The following is a 21,960-nucleotide window of genomic DNA, read 5'->3' on the forward strand; positions in this document are numbered from 1 at the left end:
CACCCCAGTAAACCCCTGCACAGGCGGGGCTGTAAGTCCTTCCGGTCTTAGCCGAACCACTGACTTTTAAGATTTCTGCTGTTTTTAGGGATTCTGTCTTTTACATGTTATTTTGTGTCACATGGTAATACAACGAGCAGCCGTATGACTGTACTGGATGAAGCACTGTGGTGGCAGAGGCCCCCTGTGTCCTGTCCAATCACAAGCCTTCTCTTCTCCCTCCAGGTGGCCACTGATAACCGTTGGCGTTCGTGATAACCGTCCCCTCCCTTTTCTCTGCAGCTTGCATGCTGATTTATACGTTCCCAAACATACATTTATACTGTTCGTTTTCACCTGTTTATGAACTCTTAGAAAACGCAGTCACGCCTGACGCATCCTGTGTGACTTTGTCCACAGGAGGTTTGTGAAGTTCACCCCAGTTGTCTGTGGCCTCAGCTCATTCATTCCTAGAGTTTCCTTTTTAATTATAATTTTACCGCTTTTATTAATTGGCCATCATTCCACTGCTGATGACTCAGGGTGCCAGCTCCGGAGAGCTGTTAGGATCAGCGCTCCTGTCCGTGTCGCTGTCTGTTTCCAGCTGTCCCCTTGCGGGGGTTTATCTGGGGCGTATGCTTAGGAGTGGAATCGCTGGGTCTTGTGCCGGGCGAGCGCACACCTTTACAGGTCATGCCCAGACGGTTTTCCAAACTGCTGTGCACACTTTCACCCTCAGCAGCAGGAGGAGGACCCATTGCCCCAGATGCTGGCCGTCCAGCGTCACATGCTCCCATCTTGGCCCGTCTGGTGAGCATGCCAGGATAGTGTGCTCTAGTTTGCACTGTCATCTCCCTGGTGACGGCTGAGGTTGAGTTCCCTCTCTTGTGTTTCTTCACCATTTGAGTTTCTTTTCTTTTGTGGCATCAGTTGGAGTCGGATCCCAATTTTCTATTAGATCTCCCCTGGCCATGTTTTTTAACATCCTTCTGGCCACAGGCATACAACTTGCACATGAACACCTTCGGCCTATGGGGAGTGGGGCCTTCTAAGAAGGCTCGCAGCACAAAGATAGCCTCTCGGCCTCTCTCTGCCCGATTTTGCTCACGGAGCGGGCCAGGAGTCCAGCGCCGCAGCTGAGTCGGGCCACCGGCCAACGCGGCTGGGATCTGATTGTCCTGCCTTCAGCTTCTGTCTCTCTTTCTCCCCAGTGGTTCCCACCACTCAGGAAGCCCTTCTGCTCACTGTTCTAAAACTAGCGGCTCTCTGGATACGTCCAAAGTCTACATCGTGTCGCACAGCAGCGGTCAGCAAATCCCTGGGTCCAAGCCCTACCACAGGCAAGGGGCGCTGAACAAGTATGTCATCGGCTGGAAGAAGTCGGAAGGCAGCCCTCCGCCCGACGAGCCGGGAGTGGCCGAGTGTCCCGGGTAAGGCGGCGGCGGGCGGCTCCCCTCGCGGCGGCCCTGGGCATCTGGGGCGCTGGTTCAGCAGATGTATTTTTCCCCCAAGCAGAAATCGATGTTCTCCAAAAGAATACTCTAGAAACAGCTTTGTAAAACTCTTTAAAGATTGGCTTGTATCTTTCTCTTTAAACGTTTTCTCTTTCCTTGATGTTTTCATGTAAGACTGAAAGACATCACTGTTTCTCCTTGTTTTTGTATTTGGAAAGCTGTGTGCAATGGAAAAGTCACAGCAACGTGCTATTGATGGCAGGAGTGTAGATTCTGTAAGTAAATGAGGTCCAGAATAGTCTTAATTCCCACAGAGCCTGTTTGTGTATGTGTGTGTGTGTGTGTGTTTCCTAAAGTTGCTGTGTACGTGACATCATGAAAGAAAAAGTGTTTTACCTAATTTTAACATGACTTGATTTCCCTTTCAGGGGTCAGGTTTTGTGAGGGGCAGGAAGAGGGGAGGAAAAAAGAAAGGGGTGAAAACACTGATAACTTATTCTGTAACGTGCGTTAAAACTCTGCGGACGTCTCTTTGAAGAGACAAGTAAAGATCACATTTCAGGGACGCAGAGCAAGGCTGGGCAGGGCTGTGCAGCTGGGGATTCGCTTACTTTCTGGAAGGACAGCCGTTAAAAAACCCTCACGTGCACTAAAGTAGGAGGTCGTCTGTGTTTTGCTGCAACTGCATGTGTCGATAGCATCGTCAGATGTCGGGGGACACGGGGGCTGCCGGGGCTTTCAGAGAGCTCTTTGAGATTTTAACTTAGCCCGTGAACTAGTATCACTTTTTTCCCTTAAAGAAATGACCCCACTTCTTAAATATGTCTGACAGAACGCTGTCTCCTAAATTAAAAACAATTTTGGTGCTGAAATTGAACATGGAACTTGTCTGTTAAAAAATAAATAAAACCATCTTGCTGATGATTGCAAACGAATCATTGAGAGGAATTTTATTGAGATCACTAGACGTTTTTGATCGTAAACGCGCGTGTTCTCGCAATCACGTTGGTATTTCTGTGTGATCGCGTCTTCTCAGTGCTTCACTACAGGTCCACCCTGAGCCCCTACGTCCATGAGTTATTTGTAGAAGTGCTTCGCACATCAGTGTAAGGCTGTGCTTCGGGTCAGGGCTCCCTCGAAGACCTCGGAAAGGGGGAAGGAGCTCACGTGGATACTTGTCACCAGAGAGCCCCCAGCATTTGTGCATTTTAATGCTGGTTTAGTGACACTGACTTTTGGGGGCGTAATTAGGTTTATTTATTTATTTGTTTATTTTTAATGGAGGGACTGTGGATTGAACCTAAGACCTCATGCATGCTAAGCACGTGCTCTACCACTGAGCTATACCCTCCCCACCTCCCTTCTTCTCTATTTATAATCTTGTTAAACTCTAGTATTTTCAGGCAAACTGCTCAGCACAGCATATGTAATCCTTCCTGATTTGTCCCTTACCTGCTTCCACGCCCTAGCTCACCCACCCCGACCTCTCAACTTCCTTCCAACCAGCTCTGTTTTTACTGCCCCAGTGGGTGGTTCTGTCTCAGGCCTCTGTGCCTGCGTTCATGTGGTTCCCTCTGCCTAAATGCTGTTCCCGGCTGTCTGGGCCAGCATTCTCCCAAGCTGGGCCCTTCTTTACACCTCTGTCCCAACACTTTGCACACAGTGACTTCCCACTCTCTTGTTCATGCTTGCACTTACACATGCATGCACACACACACCCCCCAGACCAGGGTCCTCCGAGAGTACCACATCCTGCTCACCTCTGTACTCCCTCATGACTGGCACAGAGTAGACCCTCAGAGCATCCTTACTGACATTTGGCGATTTTAATAAAATCACTAAGTTAGCAGAAAAGGCTGACAATATTTATTCAAACACATAGGGAACTGGACGAGCACATGTCTTAGCATTTCTAGGTATTATCTTTTTATCCAAGCAGCTACTGATGAGACCTGGGTTTGATTTGGTTTGTTCCCCCCCACACATCTTTCCCAAAGCACGTAGGGCCTGGAACCCTTGAGCCCTCCTAACCCCAGATCTCAGGACCCACAGCAGGCCCTTCCTGACCTTCCTTGTCCCAAAACATCCATGGTTGGTTTTCCCACCTGGCTTTTGCCCAACCCTCCCAACCCCTTCAGGTCTCGGGTTCTTCCTTAGCACCCATTTGCATGTCCTGCCGTCCTACCAGCCACTCAGATCTTCAGTCACGTGTAAACGTTTTCAAAGCTTCCTCCCCAGTTGCTGCGTCCATGTTGCTGGCGTGGCTGGGCTGTGCAGGAGACCTGACCTACGGCAGGAACAAAGCATGAGCCGTAGCGAAGGATAAATCCTTCTCAGTCTGGAGCTTGTCTGTGTGAGTGTCGTGTCCCAATCATTTCCCCATGGGCCGTCTCACTATGACAGAATAGCCTTGCACTTGACATAGGGCCATCTCGGTGACACGGGACAGTCACACACAGGTCATCCTCTGGTCTGCACCCTGGGCCGGGGACTCCTGCAGCATCATGTTTCTGGTTCGTGTGGCAAAGACCGTCCACTTCTGCTGACAGTGCAGCCCCTGGTTCTCCACCCACCGTGTCTTCAGGAATGTTCCGGACCTCGGATTGCACATGCAGACAAAACCATCTGAAAATGACTCCCCAGTTTTCTCCCCTGAAAAGAGCTGAAAAGAATAATTCAGCCAGACGGTCTCTGGTTGTCCATAAATACATTTTTATTTATTGGTAATTAAGGGGTGCAGATGCTTCACTTACCCGCCCGCTTTGCAAGATTGCTGATAATAAAAATGCTTGGTGCGCCCCCGGATCGATTCCTCTTAACCGTCTGGCTCCCTGGGGTCCATCCCTCCGTATTGCTGGGGTGGTGGTGGGGGGCGCGGTGGTCCAGCCGTAAGAGAAAGGCTCTTTTAAGTTCCTGACACACAGCGTTCCTTCAAAGAACACAGGATCCTCTCTGATGAATTATTGAAACTGCGTTTTCTGACACAGATTAGGAAAGGGGAAACGCAGCCTTACTTTTTAAAGTTGGCTGTATTTTTTCTCACCCGGAGCTTGCGGGATCTGATTTTAACTTTGCAGACGAGCTCGTTTCACAAATGTAAAGTGGCCCAGGGGTCTGGAGCAAGCAGAGGAAAAGTACACCATTAAATGCTGAAGAGCCGTGTGTCTGTCTAGGTGGTCGCTGGAACTGGTTACTGGATTTTAATTCTCCAGGCTACAGGCACCTTACTCGTCCCAATTTCCCGTCTGGTTTGTCTCCACAGGCTGTTCGGGGAGCTGGGGCTCCTGTCCCCCGCGGTGCAGCCGCAGGCGGTGGTGGGAGACGCCGTCCCGGAAACCCAGCACGTTCTGTCGAAGGAGGACTTCCTGAAATTGATGCTCCCGGACAGCCCCTTAGCGGAGGAGGGGAGAAGAAAGGTTAGCCACTCTGCCGGGGTTTGCAAGTTGCCGGAAAAGCCTAAAGGGGTGAGAGGGCTTCCGGAATTCTCCCACCTGTGGTATCTCTCCTGATCCTGCCGACGGCTCCGTGCCTGGTTGGCCATTCTCACTGTTACTCCGCCAGGGAGTGAAGTGAGGTCAGAAAGAACAGCTTTCTAGATGGACGGCAAGAGCTCGAGTCAGGCGGGCCTGGCCTCAGTCAACGGCGTGATCTTGTGCACATGACTTAACCTCTTGGCCCAGTGCCATCCTCTGAAAAAAGGAGGCAGTGATACGTGCACTCTGTAGGGTTCTAGCGAAGATAGGAAACAGCCTCGCACAGTACCTGGACTGAACAGGTGACTGGGAACAGCAGCTGCGAAAATTCACACCACCTGACTCTTGCTCCAGAATTCTCCCGAGGATAGCGTTCTGCAAGCCACCCCACTTAGATGTAGTCCCGCTCCAGAAACAGGCTAGAGTTAGAGCCTCTGCTGCCTGCCGGGTGTTGTAGATAGGATGGAACTTGCACCGTGCTGTGTAAATCTGTCCTCACTCACGAGGGAGGTTCCACACACCAGGCGCGCAAACCTCACGGGGTCAGGGTCACACCTTCATCACGACGGTGCCGTCCCTTGCTTCTGGTCGATTACTTACCGTCCTTACTAGTTTTAGTGTTATTATTTATTATTACAGTCTCTTATTTTATTTTTTATTGATGTATACTTGATTTGCAATGTTAGTTTCAGGTGTACAGCAAAGTGATTCAGTTATACATATACACACACACACACACACACATATTTTCAGATTTTTTTTATCAAAGCTTATTATAAGAAACTGCATATAGTTCCCTGGGCTATACAGTAGGTCCTTGTTGTTTATCTATTTTATTTTTATTGCAGTCTCTTAAACCACTTTGTTATGTAACGGAAAGTATGAAGAGGGACTTACAGGTCAGCTAGCCCAGTCTCTCCTCTTTTTGCAAGTAACTAAGGCCCCAAATGGTGAAAGGCGAAGTTCACGTAAATATTTGGTGGCCAGGTCGGCTGTGGAACACAGACGTTCTCCCTGCTAACTCAGCGCCCTCTTGTCCAAACAAAAAGGAAAGAAAAAAGTCAGGTGTTGTCATACTGACTGTGATCGGGGCAAACTCAAGTCTTTGTGCTTGTCTTCCCTGTAGCAAAGCAGTGGACCTGCTATGGACCTGATTGTGTTCTTAGAATAACACTCTGATTAGATGCTACCTCAAAGCTGCTTTAATCTAATGGGCTTGTAATCCTGTTCTGGAGAGCCTGCTGGTCGTGTGTGACGAGGGAATCCCAGAAGAACTCAGTCAGAATGAGCCTTTTTTTTTTTTTCAAACTTGTATCAAATCATGTAGATGGTACTGTGTAAGCCTGGATGCAGACGGTTTTACAAAAAGTTCAAATAGCTTTTCTTTTAATAGGAAGGAACTTCTCCTGGACTTTTTTATTTTTCTTCTAAGACAAATCGCCTTCTTTTCAGAGTGTAAACTTAACTTTGTAGTTTGCACACGCTCTGGGCCCCATTCATCAGTTGGACAGATGACAGAATGGAAGGAACTCATACAATAGACATATTTTTAGCCTTCGGGCTGCATTCGCAGGAGTAAATAGCCATTTCTATATTTGCCTGATGCAAACATTCTGGCTTTTACTATTATTTATGTGAAAGGAATGCAGTTCAGGACTTCTAGAAGAAGGAGTTGGAAATTCAGATTTCATTTAATTTTTCTTGAGTTTTTGACCACTTGCTTCTTCATTGAGGCTTTTCCCTCCCGTCTGGGATTGACCACACAATAATTTTCATGGTTTCTTTAAATCTGGTTAAGATAGATTACTATAACTCAATTTTCAACTGTGATAGGCTTTTGTGAGCGATACTTTGAAGTATGTAGACAGTAAGATTTGGCTGGACTGACCCTGTCTTTCTTGAACCCACTCATACTGCCTAGAAAGCTGCATTGCTCAAAATTATTACTATTATTATTATTATTATTAACTATTACCTCAATTAGCTCAAACCTCACATGTAGTTGATTGGTAGAGAAATTACCTAATATTAAAATGCAGTTATTTCAAATGAGAATCAAGTCCACACTGGGTGTAGTTTTGAATAACTGTTGCCTGAAAGAGCAACCTTTTATATTTCCAGAAGCCGCCACTGCGCCAAGGTTACAGGAGTTCCACTTAACATTTCAGAATTAATAAAGCTGTGCATGTGTAATTCACGGTCACATGTCACGCAGTGCCAGGGGAAGACATTCAAGTCCAGTCAGTGCAGGGAGCCCAAGAAGTGCATTTGCCTGGGTGAGCAGCACGCCTGCTCCGGCTCTCCCGAGCTCAGGCTGCCGCTGCCTGCCTGCCCCGGACCCACCTGCTCTCGGCTTTCTAACGTCTGCTTCCCCCGCTCCCCGTGTACGCCCCTAGTTTTCGTTCTACGGGAACCTGTCGCCCCGGCGCTCGCTGTACCGCACCCTCTCTGACGAAAGCGTCTGCAGCAATCGGAGGGGGTCCTCCTTCGGCAGCTCGCGGAGCTCCATCCTGGACCAGGCCCTGCCCAACGACATCCTGTTCAGCACCACCCCGCCCTACCACAGCACGCTGCCCCCCCGGACCCACCCGGCGCCCAGCATGGGGAGCCTGCGGAGTAAGTACCCCCGGGCTGCACAGCGCCTGCCTCGCCGGCCCTCCGAGGGTCTCCTAGCGGGGCTTGGGGGGGGTGCGTTTATTTGTTAAATGATGTATCATTTGGCGGTCTGTTTTCTTTCTTTCTTTTTCTTTTTTTCATTTTTTTAAGAAATTCTTAAGTGCAGTAAAAGCCCCAAAGTGGATATTTTTTAAGTTAAGCGCTACCAGCAATTTTGCAGAAAATTGAAAAACCCATATTAAACAGTTTTATCCAGTGAAATTGTGACCCTTCTACTGTAGCTCACCTAGTACATCCATAAAGAAAAAAACAGTGTCTAAAACTGGATTTTATAAAGAGAAAATGGTGGCAGGGGTTAGGTTTTCCGGTGGGCAGCGCGAACAAGAAGGGAGGCTGGTTTTCTAGCCTTCTGTGTCTGCTTCTTCTCGACCTTCTACACGTGGTGGTGGGGATTGTGGCAGGTGGGTATCGGACACCTGGTCACCCGCGGGAGCATCACGTCCTCGGGTCGTCATTTGGATTCTCTGTGTCCAGTCCTCTCCAATTTCCTGGCCACGGGCTGACTAGTTAATTTCTAGATTTTCCTTCACATCCTAAAATCTTTCATTTTTACATAGTATTAGTTCTTTATTATCATGTCTGTGTTGAAGGGTGATTTTTTTTCCAATATTAGTTAGCTGTATTTCCTTTGTTCATAGTTAATTTCTATTCTACAGGAAGAATGAGAATTTAATCAGAAATACATTCACTGTCAGGTTTTTTTTTTTTTAATTTCATCTTAGAAAGCATTATCTTTAGAACCAATTTGAACGTCATAATACACATAGAAGTCCCAGGCTAAATGAAATAAAAGTTCTAATAATGTTTCTAATGTTTAACATAATTGGAAATGAACCTAGTCTCATAAAATTCTTAATGTCTTTCTTTACGTAACATAATATGCTGTCTGTTATAAAAAGTCCATTTGCCCAAATTGGAGAAACCTTTATACTCCCTCTTGAAAAAGGTATGAGAGGTCAGACGAGCATATTCTAATACCCCAATATTTCTCCAAATGGTTTTCCTTTTTTGTAAATAGGTAACTTTAATGGCCTCTTAAAAGCTTTCCTGGAACCAGTGAAACTTTATTTTCTTGCCAGTGTTACATCTTTCACTTAAAATGCTTGAGATGTGACTGTGAAATCCATGGCATATACATTTAGTAGAGGTCTTACGTTCTTGCACTAACTTACTTCCATGTGAAACATAGACAGTTGACCCTTGCACAATGCAAGTTTGAACTGCAAGGATCGACTTGTACGTACTGCATGATCCACGGTTGGTGAATCAGGGGGTGTGGAACCTCAGATAGGAGGAGCCTTGGATACAGGGGGGCCAACTGTAAAGTTAAATGCAGCTTTTCACCTGCAGGGGAGGTCAGTTCCCCTAACCCCTGTGTTGTTCAAGGGTCAACTGTATATTCTGTTTTTTAGCTTCACTTTTTTTTCCTTAATAAACATTATTTAGGATCATTTTAGGTTCACACCAGAATTCAGCAGAAAGCACACAGATTTCCCACATGACCCCTGTCCCCACACAGGCACAATCTCCCCCAAGGTCAGCATGCCTCACCACCGTGCTACGTTTCTTAGAGCCACTGACACATCCTTATCACCCAGAGTCCATAGTTTACGTTAGGGGTCACTCTTGGTGCCGTACATTCTCTGGATTTGGACAAATGCATCATAATGTGTGTTTGCCATTGTATCATACAGAATATTTTCATTTCCCTAAAAACCCTCTGTACTTCGCCTGTTCATCCCTCCCTCCCCCTAACCCCTGGTAATCACTGGTCCTTTTACTGTCGGCATAGTTTTGTCTTTTCCAGAATGTCGTATAGTTGCAACATACAATGTAGCCTTTGCAGATTGGCTTCTTAAGTGATTCACTTAGTAAAATGCATTTAATGTTCCTCCATGTCTCTCCATGCTTGACAGTCCATTTCTTTTCAGTGCTGGCTATTATTCCATTGTCTGGATGTACCGATTTATTTGTCCATTTACATATTGAAGGGCTGTATCCCTTGATTCTTAGTATGTTCAAAGTATAAAGGCACAGTTGGAAACAGGCAGGTATACTGTTCACTCTCTGGGTTAAAAACTGTCTTTCTTGCCTTCGTTGTTTGTTTCTCTAGGAAGAGCAGTAAGAATGGTCTTTGCTGTCTGCTCTTCTCCAGTGAAACCTTCTTATTTGGCAGTGTGACTCCTCTAATCTCTAAACTTCACAACCTACTCAGAAAAAAATTCCCTGGATTTGATGGATAACATGACAAAACGGAAATAAGGGATCTGCAAATACTTTGAATTAATGTGTCTCCCCCCTAGACTTTCTGATTCCCTCTGCCCTGCCCCAGGATTTGGTTGTCCATCGGGGACGCACGCCCTGGGACCCCTGACTCCCACACTCGCCTGTGTGGTTATGGCTCCTGTATGTACTCAAGGCAGATTTCAATCATGCTTTGCCTCCTGTGGTTTCTGCTGGTTCAGCAGGGCCCTTGTGAGACGATCCCACTTGCTGAGTCGTGTGAGAGTCTGACATGGAAACAAACCAGAGTTGATCTGTGGGTGCTCGTGCCAAGCAGACATCTGTGAGTGAGAAATGAGGGCTATGTGGGGTCGTCCAGGCATTTCCCTTGGTTTATAGGAGACTTAGCTTCACATTAAAACTTGGAGTGGTTAGTTCTTCCCGAGTGTGCAGCACCGGGCAGTTTAATAGCTTTGTGGGAGGAGCAAGGACACACAGGGGGTCTTCTGAAGTTAAAGCCTCAGTGTTCCTGGCAGACATCTGACCTTCCACTGGTGGAGACTCACTCGGATCTCATTCCTGATTTGGAGCGATGATGGTGCCGGGAAGGGCTGGAAGCCCGTCTTTTCACAGCGAATCTCAGAAGACCACATCACCACACCCTTTCTGCATGGAATTATCCCATCCCAGGTTTCTCATCCAGATGGTTTTCGCTCTTACGTGTCTCAAATTTGCACCTGTCTCAGAATCTTGCCTCTCCTGAGAGCAGGATCTTAATCCAACCTCGGGAGACAGCTACTTAGCAAACACATTTTGCATGTGACTCATGTCATGATCATACATATTTCCTGTGAAGTCCCTCAGTGTGCTGCGTCATGATGTCCTTGACTCAGAGGTACAAAAATACGACTGGCTTGAGCAACTGAAAATAATCGTGAACTATTTCTGCATTGCATTTGAGGCCTTGATTTCCATCATTGGATTCCAGAGTAGAATTTCTGTAGTGGCCCAGATAGGGGGGAAAAAATGGGGCATGGCCATTTTGACCCCCAATTCACAGACCAGAAAACCAGTGATATTGACTAGCATGCTAGCATCCTTCTCCATGACCACGTGGTCACCTGGCTTCATTCAGTGCAGTCCAACCATTGGCAGGTTTATAGCGTGTTTCAAGAGAATCCCTGATTTTTTATGGCATGGAGATCAACACTCTCCAAGGAATGGAGGAAGTCTTACACAGATAGACTAACAAGAGTTCTGAAGTTCTGAAAAATAAAAACAGAGTATTAGGTTGTATGTGTTCACAAATCTATAGTTGTGACCTAGGCTCCCATAAAGGGTGCCCCTGGAAGTTTAAATGTGGGGTGGTGGGGGCTAGAATAAATTTTAAAAATTAGTACTTTCCTTATAATTTAGTACCCACACGAGATGCCACAGACTCCAGTGCAGATGCCGTAGTGTGATGAGCTGTCCGCCCCAGAAGGGTCACCCTGGCTTCAGCTGGCACCGACAGAGGCAGGGTTTTCTCTGACTCGGTGTCACATCTCTTCCTCTTTTTTCCAATATTCTTGGTCTTCCCAGTAATAAACGTCCGCCGGTTTCTGGAGAGTCACTGGGAAACCTCAGCTCTGTGACCACCAGGAAGTGCTGTCAGGAAGGCTCCTGGGCCTTTATAACAACAGCAGGGAAGTCAGATCGATCAGGATGGGCCCCGGGGTTTCATGGTCGGGGTGAACAAACAGGAAGCTGCAAGATGCACATGGGAGCCCAAGAGCGGAGGCCCGGGCAGCAGTGCCTGCATGCGAGCCACCCCTCGGGATCTGTGAGTCCCCTTCTACCCTGGAATGGCCAGAGGAGCCGTGTGGGCGCCTGTAACACTGGCCTGGGAGACCAAACCTTGAAATAACAGGCTCTTATTCCCAAGTCATGCCTCTCTTTCCCCAGCTGGAAAATTCAGAAAACACTCCCCCGGCTGCCAGGGTGCACACCTGCCTGACCCAGGCCCCCAGACCGGCACCGACAGGACTCACCTGCTCCTTGACGGCTTTCAAGGGCAGAGCTTGCGTCTTATTGTTCATTCCGTCCATCCCTAGGTGCTAATACAGTACCTGGTGGTCCCTGGAATACAGAGGATGCTGAGGAAGCAATCGGGGCAATTGCAGGAGTGACACCTCAAAGTAATAGGAAGGATTCTGGGTGGTTTGGAGTCTTAGACCTAACAAAAAAAGGTGGGGGGTGTGATTTTTTCCCAGTTGTATGATTTCTCCAAGCAATAATTCAGAGAGGAATCTCGATGGCTCTTACTTTGTTTAAGGTGACAGTCGTTGACACTAGGCTCCTCCTGCGTACTGAAGGATGATGGATTTGGCCTTCAATCCATGCTTTCGTGGAGCTTTTCTCCCGGATCTGTGCCCTTCCTTAAGCGGCCGCTTCTCCTTTGTGTCCTGGCAACTGTCACCTCCTCGGATTGGCCTTCCCCCAAACCGCCGCCAGCCTCTGCGGGCACGTCTCCCTGTGTGGTTTTCTTTGAGAGACCTGTTTACTCGTTTATTCTCTTTCCCTGTCGTGTGTGATGTCAGCTTTGTGAGAGGAGGGGTCTTGTCCATCTTACCTGCTGCTCAGCCCCATCACAAGCATGCAGTCGGCGTTTAATAAACACACCACTGATGGCTGAGTGGATCTTACTCTAAACGCTCTCCTGAGAAAGGGCATCTTCTCCAGCTTACCTATCGCCCTTGCTGGCTCCACAGCATTAAATAAACACGAAAGTCCCACTGACAACAGGTCATCGTTTGTAAGAAAGAGGAAATATCGCAAACAGCGTCCCTTCTTTGGCTCCCTGGTCCTCCAGGAAAGTTGGAGGAGGTTGGAAGGATGCCCAAGGCCTGCTCCTGGCTGTGACACTCGACTTTCCCAGATCGCAGTCCTCAGTGCCACTTTGAGCTGTGTACAGGGCAGCAGGTGGAGATGCCTGCAGAGTTGTTGGCCTGCCCTGCTATGCGGGTAGCGGGGTCCCCTTTGCTGCCACATCACTGTGCCTGGACAGCAGCTTCCCGGCCACCACGATTCAGATTCGTGCCACAGCTCATGGAACTTCAGGGTGCTTAGAATCATCAAAGCTCCGATCGTTAACCCAAGACGGCCAGATGTCCTTTGTCAATACCCCGCGGGGTGTTTGGGGAAGGTGGCTTTTGGAGCCCACGGCCGGAGGAGGGACAGGAATGAGGAGGGGACAAGGGGCTTGAGCCCAGCCCTCCTTTCGGGCCGCATTTTCCCCTCGTGCCCTGTTAGTTTCCTCTCTGTCTCCTCCCGTTGGAGGCGGTCAGGGTGCTGACCGGCGGTGCTGGGGGAGCAGGCGGACAGAGCGTGTCTCAGGGTTGATTTTAGGCTTTAAGATGCCAGAAGCTCGAGGGAAGGATTATTTGTTCGTAAAGGCAAAGAAAAATCCGCAAGCTGGCGTATCTTAGCAAAACATGACCAAGAGTGCACTTTCTGTATGAACGTCCATTTAGGTGAATTTCCCCCCCACTGTTTTCCTCTCCAGGGAGGGAAGGAGAGGCAGAGGGTGAGGGGCCGGCCTGGGGCACCCATCACGGAGCTGCAACACACTCTCTTCCTGAACAGAAGGGAAGTCAGTGGCAAAAGTAATTGCCACCGAGTCAAATAACGTCTCTACACTTGGCACAGAAAACCTGCATTAAAAAGCAAAGCAGCCGATGTATCTGGGAGACAGGACATGATTGGCACGTGGTTGAGGATCCCTGGGCCTCCTGACCTTTCTGCCCACGGGCTGAACCTTAAACTTGTGGGTCACGGCGGGACCTGGGGAGGTTCGTCCTGTGAAGGATGTCAGGAGGGTGGGTGTCAGTGTCCTTCCAGGCCACGTCACAAGTGCGCTGTGTCCTAGCCCAGACGCCAGCGTCTCGCGGCCACCCCAAAGGATGGGGGAGCAAAAATCACAGGTGCATTTGGTTAATTACGTCCCTTACTTAATTGCGGGCTCAGACAGCCAGGTGGTCATCGCTTTGATTGGTTTAATTAGTCAGATGTGTCCGCAGCAGCTGCACGCCACATTTTGGGCAGGTTCGAAAAAGGCATATTAGAGAAAGTCCAGTTGAAGCCTTCAGAAAATTTGCCCTCAGATGCCGAACGAGTCTTTTAACAACCAGTATTATCAGTGACGTAAACATTTCAGGTCATATACCCAGAGTTTAAAGAGGAGAAGAAAAATGTAAAAGGTTCACTCGTCCAGTCAAAGGATGACTTGCAAACGTTCGGTGTGGGATGGGGAGAAATTTCTGGTTTAGCCAGCGATCAATCCAGCTTATGAAGTCCAAAATGTAATCCAGCCACCATTTTTGTGTATAGCATGGAAAAATACCGTTCCCGTTCACTCCCGTCTGTTAATAAAGAAAGCAAAGAGAGTCTTTCTGCATTTTTGTAATAGACGGATATTCGAGGCACCCAGAATATGCGACACTCAGCTTAGATAACTGTGTTGGTTGGGAAGTTTTTTAAACCACCAGGAGAGAGAGCAAACCAAACCCTTTTTACAGTAGAGGCTTGCGACACTCGTCACATAGTGGGGGTCACCCCGAGGAAAGCAGGGCACGGTCCTGCAGCTGGGTGGACTCGGGCCGTGCCCTGGGGAGAAGCCCACCCCGGGGAGGTGCACCTCTGCTTTTTGGGTACCTGCGAAGGCGCAGTCCTCATCCTCACGCCCGGCCCCGCCTGCCGGCCAGCCTCTGAGTGAACCTGGGGGTCTTGGCCCTTCCATGGAGCTTGTTTCTCTGGCGGTGTGTCTCTGGGTAACTGCGGCGCTGTGTCTCCTTGTTTACTGGGGCAGGAGATCTTTTAGGAGAAGCTCGCTGGGCCCCTCCGGTACCCGTGCTGCGATCTGACTGATGCTCTGGTTTTGTTTCTGTTTAGATGAGTTCTGGTTCTCCGATGGGTCCATATCGGATAAGTCCAAGTGCGCAGATCCTGGCCTGATGCCCCTTCCGGACACGGCCACGGGGTTAGATTGGTCCCACCTCGTGGACGCTGCCCGGGCGTTTGAAGGTAAAGACCCCAGCCTCCTCCAGGGCGGGGGGTGGCAACGCAGGGGTCGTCCTGGTCCTTGGGTGGATGCTCTGCGCGTCTTCCAGGAGGAGGAACACACGGGGCGGCTTGAGCCGAGACTGAAGGCATTTCCATAGGGAGACTCAGGCATTTCTCGAAATAAACAAGGGGCAGAGGATCCCAAACCCGATTCCACGTCAGGCACCAGGTGTGACCTGGCGGGAGCCCCTTCTCCTCTTCCACCTCTGTTTTCTTTCCTGGAATGTGGATCCAGGATGCAGATCCTGTCTTTCCTCCCTGTGTGATGAGGTGAGGGAGGAGGGGAAGGCCCTTCTAAGGTCCTGAGCTGCCCTGCTTGGCAGGACAAGCCCAGGCCGGGGCATCTGGTGGCTGGAGGTCCATGCAGACGCCGCGTGGCCTGCTTGGCCCAGCAGGGCTCCCTGTCCGGACCTCGGCTCCCTCCTCCAGCCGGGCGGTCAGGGGCGGGGCGGGGTCGGCTCACGCCCAGGGCCCTCCTGCTGCCTCCCACCGTGTCTGGCGCTGTGAGTGTTAGAAGGGAGGCTGCTCCATAGGGAAAAGCTTTTCTCCAACTCGCAGACCGAGAGGGCCACCACCAAGAGGATGCTTGCCTCGTGGGCATCCTTGGGACCTAATGTGGGTATAGGGGACCCTGGGGACCTGACTTGTGACCCTCTTGCCATTTGCTGCTACACTCTTCCCACAACTGCAGCCTCTGCTCCTGGGTGACCAGCAGGAACCCCGCGATGGGGGCAGGCTAGATTTAGGGCCCTGTTTGAGAATCTGCCCTGTGTCTGGGTCGGGGCATCCCAGAGGGGCTCTGTGTTCACAGCCGCCCCACAGGGAGGGGCAGGCGCCCCTGAAGTCAGGCTGCTGCAGCAGGTGGAGGGCTGCTGCCCTGACAGCCTCACTAACGGGCCTCCCCGGCTCAGCAGGCCTGCGGTGGGCGTCTCCCGTAAGTTGGTATCGACGCCAGCGGATGAGAGACGTTTGGTTGGAGAATGCCTCGCCTGGTCAGGGAGGCAGCCTTCCTTTCTCCCGCCCAGAAGTTGGTTGTATGTGTTGTAAAAGCCCCGGGCCCATGGCCTGGCTGTTTTCCTGGGCTCCCAGCACTGGCCCCAATGTGACCCAGCCCCAGAGGGTGGGAGCACAGTCTCCCCTATGTCCAGAGCCAGCCAAGTGGGATGGGGCAGCATGTTCCTTGACATGTTCTGTACACACTGTTGTCGCTCTGCCCTCAGAGAGTGTCAGAACATCTCCCCTGCCTTCTCTGTCCCCCCACTGCATACATATTTGCACAGTGCTTACCATGCTCAACTCTACATTATTCACGTCCCTGTCACTTCTTATTAGGTGATGAGTTTCTCAAGGGAAGGCTGCTTTTTAAATGTATCTTTATTTATCAAACATACAGCAAGAGAAAACGAGATGAGTTGGCATAAAGGAGCCAGTGGGTATAAAATACACTGGGTCCTTTGCAGCCTTGAGCTGTCCCAGCTCATGGCATAATTTTTAACCTATGAGGTCCTTTTGCATTTTGTGTTCATTTTTCTGCTTTAAAACAATAGATAATCTCTTTATCTCCACCTTCATTTGTGTCTTGGCTTGTTCCCTTCTACCCCCTTCAGAATAAAATCACTGCTATGAAATCGATCCTTTCCAGGAGCTGGGCTTTGGGTGGGCAGTTGAGAAAGCAAGATGGCGCACGCAGCAGTGACTGAATTGCCCATCCACGTGTTCTGGTCATAATTGCAGCCCTGCTGCTGGGCTCTGGGCCTTAGGACAGGTCACTTGACTCCACACTTTGTTGGGCTTCAGCCGGCTCATCTATAAAATGAAGGCCTTTGCCTGAGAAGGTGGAAGGCTTCCTCCAGCCCTCCACCCTCCAGTTCTGCAGTTCGGTTCATCCTGAGCTGAAGTTGGAAGCCAGGGCGGGAGTTGGCACCTTCAGACCAAGGAGAAAAAGCAGAGGAACCCCAGCTAGCCAGAGCCTCCGGCGCAGTGGTACCTGAGTTAAACAGGAACCACGTGGGATTCTGTTGGTCAGGGGAGAGGACTTCGGTTATCTGACCTTTCTGGACTTTGCAAACAACACTTATGGGAAATACAGAAAGAGTTGATGTCGTATTTAAAATTCTTAGTAATTTCCGGTGCTACTCTGTAGGGTAACACACCTCCTGCAGACAATGGTCAGCTCAGGAAAATTCAAGAATTTGCAACTCCAGACGTTTGGCTAATCAGATTCTTTGTATCAGTATCAGCTGCACTCTTGATGTGAGCCCGCGTGATGTGATCGCTGGCTGTGATCAGTACCCTTAGCACTTTCAAGAAAAATGTCTTCACCGAGACAACCCAGTTGCCCTGCTTGTGGTTTGATCTTTTTGTACCACTTCTCAACGCCATTTCTGAGCTAGACTAAAGATCATGAAGAAAAGATAGTCCCCAGGCCCCCCACTGTGTGCCTGTTTAATTGTTACAAACTAATAAAGGCAGTTCAAGATGCCTTGTTGAGCTCAGGCCGCTCTGGGATAAGGCTGCGTCCATCCTTTGACGTAAGTAGTGCATCTGAAAACAGGCTTTTAAAAATGGGATGTGTCTGCCTGTTGGATTGTGGTCCCATGACCCTCATATAATCCAATAGCATCATTCATTCCCAGTGGACATGCCTCCTCCCCACTGATGCTACATTTAAGTTCCACGCTTTGACAAAAGATGTATTCCCCTTTGTCTAAGAGCTAAAAGGGACGCTGGATGCATGAGTTTAAGAATTTAGTTTGACTGTGCTATTCAAGAGGAGAGCAGAGGCACTGAATCAGTCTGCCCCAAGCACAGCTGCTTAAATATGTTTAAACTCCACGGGTGCACAGGGGATGAGGTCACAGTATTATTGGGGTGGAAGGTCTCCAAGAATCCTGTGTTCCCTTAAAGAGAAGGAACATTTCCACCACACCTCCCAGCACAAGGCACGAAGAGAGAATTAAATCAGGAAAATAAGACCAAACACAAACTAAAAAACCCTAACCATTCAGAACATTCTAATTGTAACTCTAATGATAATTGTGCTAGGGAGATTTAAAGACTATGATAAGAGCATTTTTTTTTCTTTTTTAGTAAGCAAAGATGAAAAAGAGACTGCCTGTTAAAGTACCTGGGCTGCAGCTCAAAGTCCTTAAACAAAAATGTGTTGCTTCCGAAACATTTATTTAAATGGAAAAATTAAAACCAGGAAAATTGACTTAACTGTAGTTTGAAAAAATTCTGCAGAAGTGGTGACAGAAAACAAGAAAATAAATCAAATGATTTTCTTTAAAAACTGGCAATTAAAATTTCAGTAGAATTCATAAAGTCAGTGATCAGTTTTTCTTTAAATATTGGTATACCGATATACATTTGATCAAAAAATGAAAAGTACAAATGAACAAAACTAGAAATGAGACAGGAGATTCGTTTTAACAAATACATGAGAGATTAAAAGAACATTTAGGAATGTCAGTTTACTCCTATATAGAAATAAGTCTGAGGAATAAGATAATTGGATATTTCTTACAAGAAAATGGGGAGAAGGACCGTAAGAAACAGTAGGCGACTGATGCATGGAGGGCGTTGAAAAAGTTGTGCAAGAGTATCTCCAAATCCCAAATATCACTTGAAACTAATACAGTTAATTGTTTTTTAAAGTTGAAGAGAATGATGATGCTTTTGTATAAGTTTTTCTTGAGATGTATTATCACCATTTTTGCATAATAGGATTCTTTCCTGATAACACACAAAAAAGAAAAATTTTTAAATGTCTTAAAAGAAGACCGTCCTAGTCATTAATATTGACATGAGGAGGCTTAGATGAAACTCATTAGTAAATTAAAAACATATCTGTTGTTATTGGCAAGAAGTTAGCTGGTTTAATAAAAGAAAAACTTTTCGTTATAATAAGTTACAGTAAATGAAGTGATTAAATGATACCAATTTCCCAAAAAGGGTGTACGTAATAGAATTAGGACCTGTTTCTAATAGAATTAGGACCTGTTTCTAATAAAAATAACATTTTGAGAGATACTTTCACAGCCTAACAAAGAATATCTACTTTATTCCAAATAGTTACACTTAATGGAAAAACGTTTTCAAGCAGATCCTGTAAGTCCAAAAACTAAACATGGTGTCCTTGGAGACCATGTCCTTTAACTTTGTACTGGAAACTTGGACATTTAAGTAAGCAATACAAAAAAAATGGAGTACATCTTGAATGTAAAGAAATATTTATAAGTATGATTCTATATCTAGAAAATACAAAATTAAGAAAGATTATTAGAAATAATAAAATTAAGTATGTGAGATGTTTTAAAAGTGTATTTCATATTTTATAAGCCTCATTTCAAAGCCTAGTTCATTTTTTCAGTTATCTAGTTCTGGATAACAAGCCACCCCCAAATTTTTGCCTGAAAGCAACTATGGTGTGTGATGGCTCATGATTCCGTGGGGTGGCTGGGCTCAGCTGAGTGGTTCTCCTGCTTCCTTTGGTTTCAGCTGAGGGCACACATGCAGTTGTGTTCAGTGGGAGCTCAGCTGGGACTGGAGCAGGAAGGTGACCTTGCTTACATGTCTGTACCTGGAACAGCTGGGGTCCGGCTGGACCCTGGGCTCCAGCAGGGTAATTGTGCTTCTTCACATGTGGCTGAAGGAATCAGGAAAGCAAAAGCAGGAGTTTTGGGGGGTTTGGGGGTTTTCAAGACCCAGAACATTAGATCCACCACATGCTATTGGACAGAGAAAGTCACAAGGCCAGCCCAGTTCCCAGGGTAGAAGTGGCTCTACTTCCGAGTGTGAGGGGTGGTGTGTGCAAAACAGCCACTTATTATAAATTCTTTGAGAGTTAAGTCATCATTGGAATTATAGTGAGAGAAAGCACCAGACACTTGGATAACTGTTAGACACTTTGATCTAGCACATGGAAGGAAAGGAATGGATAGAAATCACACGTGGAAGATGAGATTCTTCCTGAGTTAATTCACAGGTTTGGTACAATTTCTGTTCAGATATCTAAAGGATATCCACACCCATTTGGAAAACAGATGAACCATGTTCAGCAAAAAAAGTTTATTATAAGCCAGTAATGATAGAAACAGCATGATAATGATTCAAAAAATAGAAATGAACCCTTTTGAAGGAAAAGAAAAACAGAGCCTAGACTGAAATCTGAGTGTATTTACAACTTAAATGGAAATAGGATATAAGTATTCCATTTGGATTAAGGAATTAGAAAAGTCAATTCTAAAAAGAGGAAAGAGTGGGAGGGGATAGCTCAGTGGTAGAGCGCGTGCTTAGCGTACATGAGGTCCTGGATTCAATCCCCAGTACCTCCATTAAATAAATAATCCTAATTACCTCCTCCCACAAAAATAATTTAAATAAAAAGAGGAAAGATGAACGTTTTGGAAGCATGGCAGTGCCTTAATCACAGGGTCATGAGAGAACATACAAAATGTAATATGACCAGATAAAAGTATTTAAATATTTAGATCTTTTATTAACCAGCAAGAGAACATTCAAATAAAAAGGGAAATTGGGGACTCTGGAGAAAGATTTGTAATAAAGGCACTGGATAAAACCAGGGTATCACAAGTGAATGAAGAAACTTGACCAGCAAAAAATTACCAAATGCCTAATAAACATACGATCAAGGCACAGGGATGCTCAGACCAAAGGAAGGCTCGCAAGTCAATAAGGACTTGAAAAATGTTCAACCACACGTGTAACTTTAAATGGTAACCAGCTACCAGCTCACACCTTTTGAGTCTGAAAAACGACACAGCAGCTCTGGGAAGCTATGAAGAACCTACAGCTGGTATCATTATAAAGATTACAACATGATCCATCTTTTTGTTCAAATGCTATGACAATATGTAGCAAGAGCAAAAAAAAAAAAAAAAACCCACCCCTTGACCAGAAATCTAATTCCTGAGAACATGCTTCCTTGGCAGTGGTTCCAGAGAATAGAGAAGCTTCCACTGGAGAAATGCAATGCAGCATTATTAAAAATTAGTTAAGAAGCGAAAGATGGATAACCAAACTTTACCCCGGAAACTGAGGTCTAAACATTGAAAACTCCTTCAGTGGGCTTGTGAGGGAGGTGAATCATATGCAGAGAGCCTTTCTCCCCAGGGTCCAGGCCTCCCGCTCCCCTCTCCTGTGACCATCAGGCTTGAAAACTGGCCAAGCCCCAGTTCCGGCTTCTTTTCGTGTGTGCCAGGTTTTGTCGGGGGCGGTGAAGTGTGACCCTCTGCACTCACGGCAGAACCCCAGCACAACACTTGCATCGGCGTTCTACAGGGAGACGTCATCTGTCACCCTCGCGGTGCTTTCGATTTCCTTTAGGACGTAGAATGAGCAAGGTATGGGGGGCCAAGGAACGGAGAGATTCATCCCCCGAGTGGTCAGGTGAACAAACCCAACTAGGAAAGCTGCCTGTGGGTCCCACCGGGAAGCTGGGGAGGGAGGTAGAGTCTCTTCTTCAAAAGTTATAAGATGTAAAGTAATTCCCAGGGGAGGGTATAGCTCAGTGGTAGAGCATGTGAATAAATCGATCAGTAAACCTCATTACCTCCCCCCAAAATAAATAAACCACAAATTAAAAAATTTGAAAAGGAACAACCCCAGAGCTTTCCTTTGCTCATTACTCAGATTCTAGACCATTACCTTCCTACATTCAGAAATAGGCTGTAAAAAGCCTAAATCAAGATATTTTCTGTGTAACTTTTTTTTTTCCTGGGGGTCCGTTAAGTCAACTTCCTACAGTCTGATGACCACGGTTGTCAGAATCAGAACCTCTGATTTCCTGCAGGTAGCTACGGAGCCCTAGCTTTTCTGTAATTTGTGGTTGTAGCAAAGATGTATATCAGAACAGCTTTGTGGAAACTCGTGTGGTTTCATCCAGCCTCCGGCTCGCATGTCGCATGCAGCAGATACCTGGCCCGCAGCAGACATGGCTAATCGACCCCGGCACTGATCCCTCCCGATGCCGGCCTGGCCTTACGGTTCTGCGATGTGCTCCACGCGGCTTATCCCGGGTCGTGGGGATTATT

The 21,960-nt window shown here is 47.4% G+C and overlaps 1 protein-coding gene across 5 annotated transcripts in view; it reads left to right on the forward strand.

Annotated features, from left to right (window-relative positions):
• SIPA1L2 (signal induced proliferation associated 1 like 2) overlaps positions 1 to 21,960 on the forward strand; it is a 194,934-nt gene that overhangs the window by 166,505 nt on the left and 6,469 nt on the right. For 3 of the 5 annotated variants that reach the window (XM_072970953.1, XM_072970954.1, XM_072970956.1), the window contains exons 15-18: positions 1,191 to 1,409; positions 4,696 to 4,849; positions 7,303 to 7,522; positions 14,735 to 14,866. In XM_072970953.1, the coding sequence (XP_072827054.1) occupies positions 1,191 to 1,409; positions 4,696 to 4,849; positions 7,303 to 7,522; positions 14,735 to 14,866 (725 nt within the window). The remainder of the gene's footprint in view (positions 1 to 1,190; positions 1,410 to 4,695; positions 4,850 to 7,302; positions 7,523 to 14,734; positions 14,867 to 21,960) is intronic. The other 2 variants (XM_072970955.1, XM_072970957.1) reach the window with 2 other exon arrangements.

This window comes from Vicugna pacos, chromosome 11 (genome assembly GCF_048564905.1).
Source record: "Vicugna pacos chromosome 11, VicPac4, whole genome shotgun sequence".
Classification (NCBI taxonomy): Eukaryota; Metazoa; Chordata; class Mammalia; order Artiodactyla; family Camelidae; genus Vicugna; species Vicugna pacos.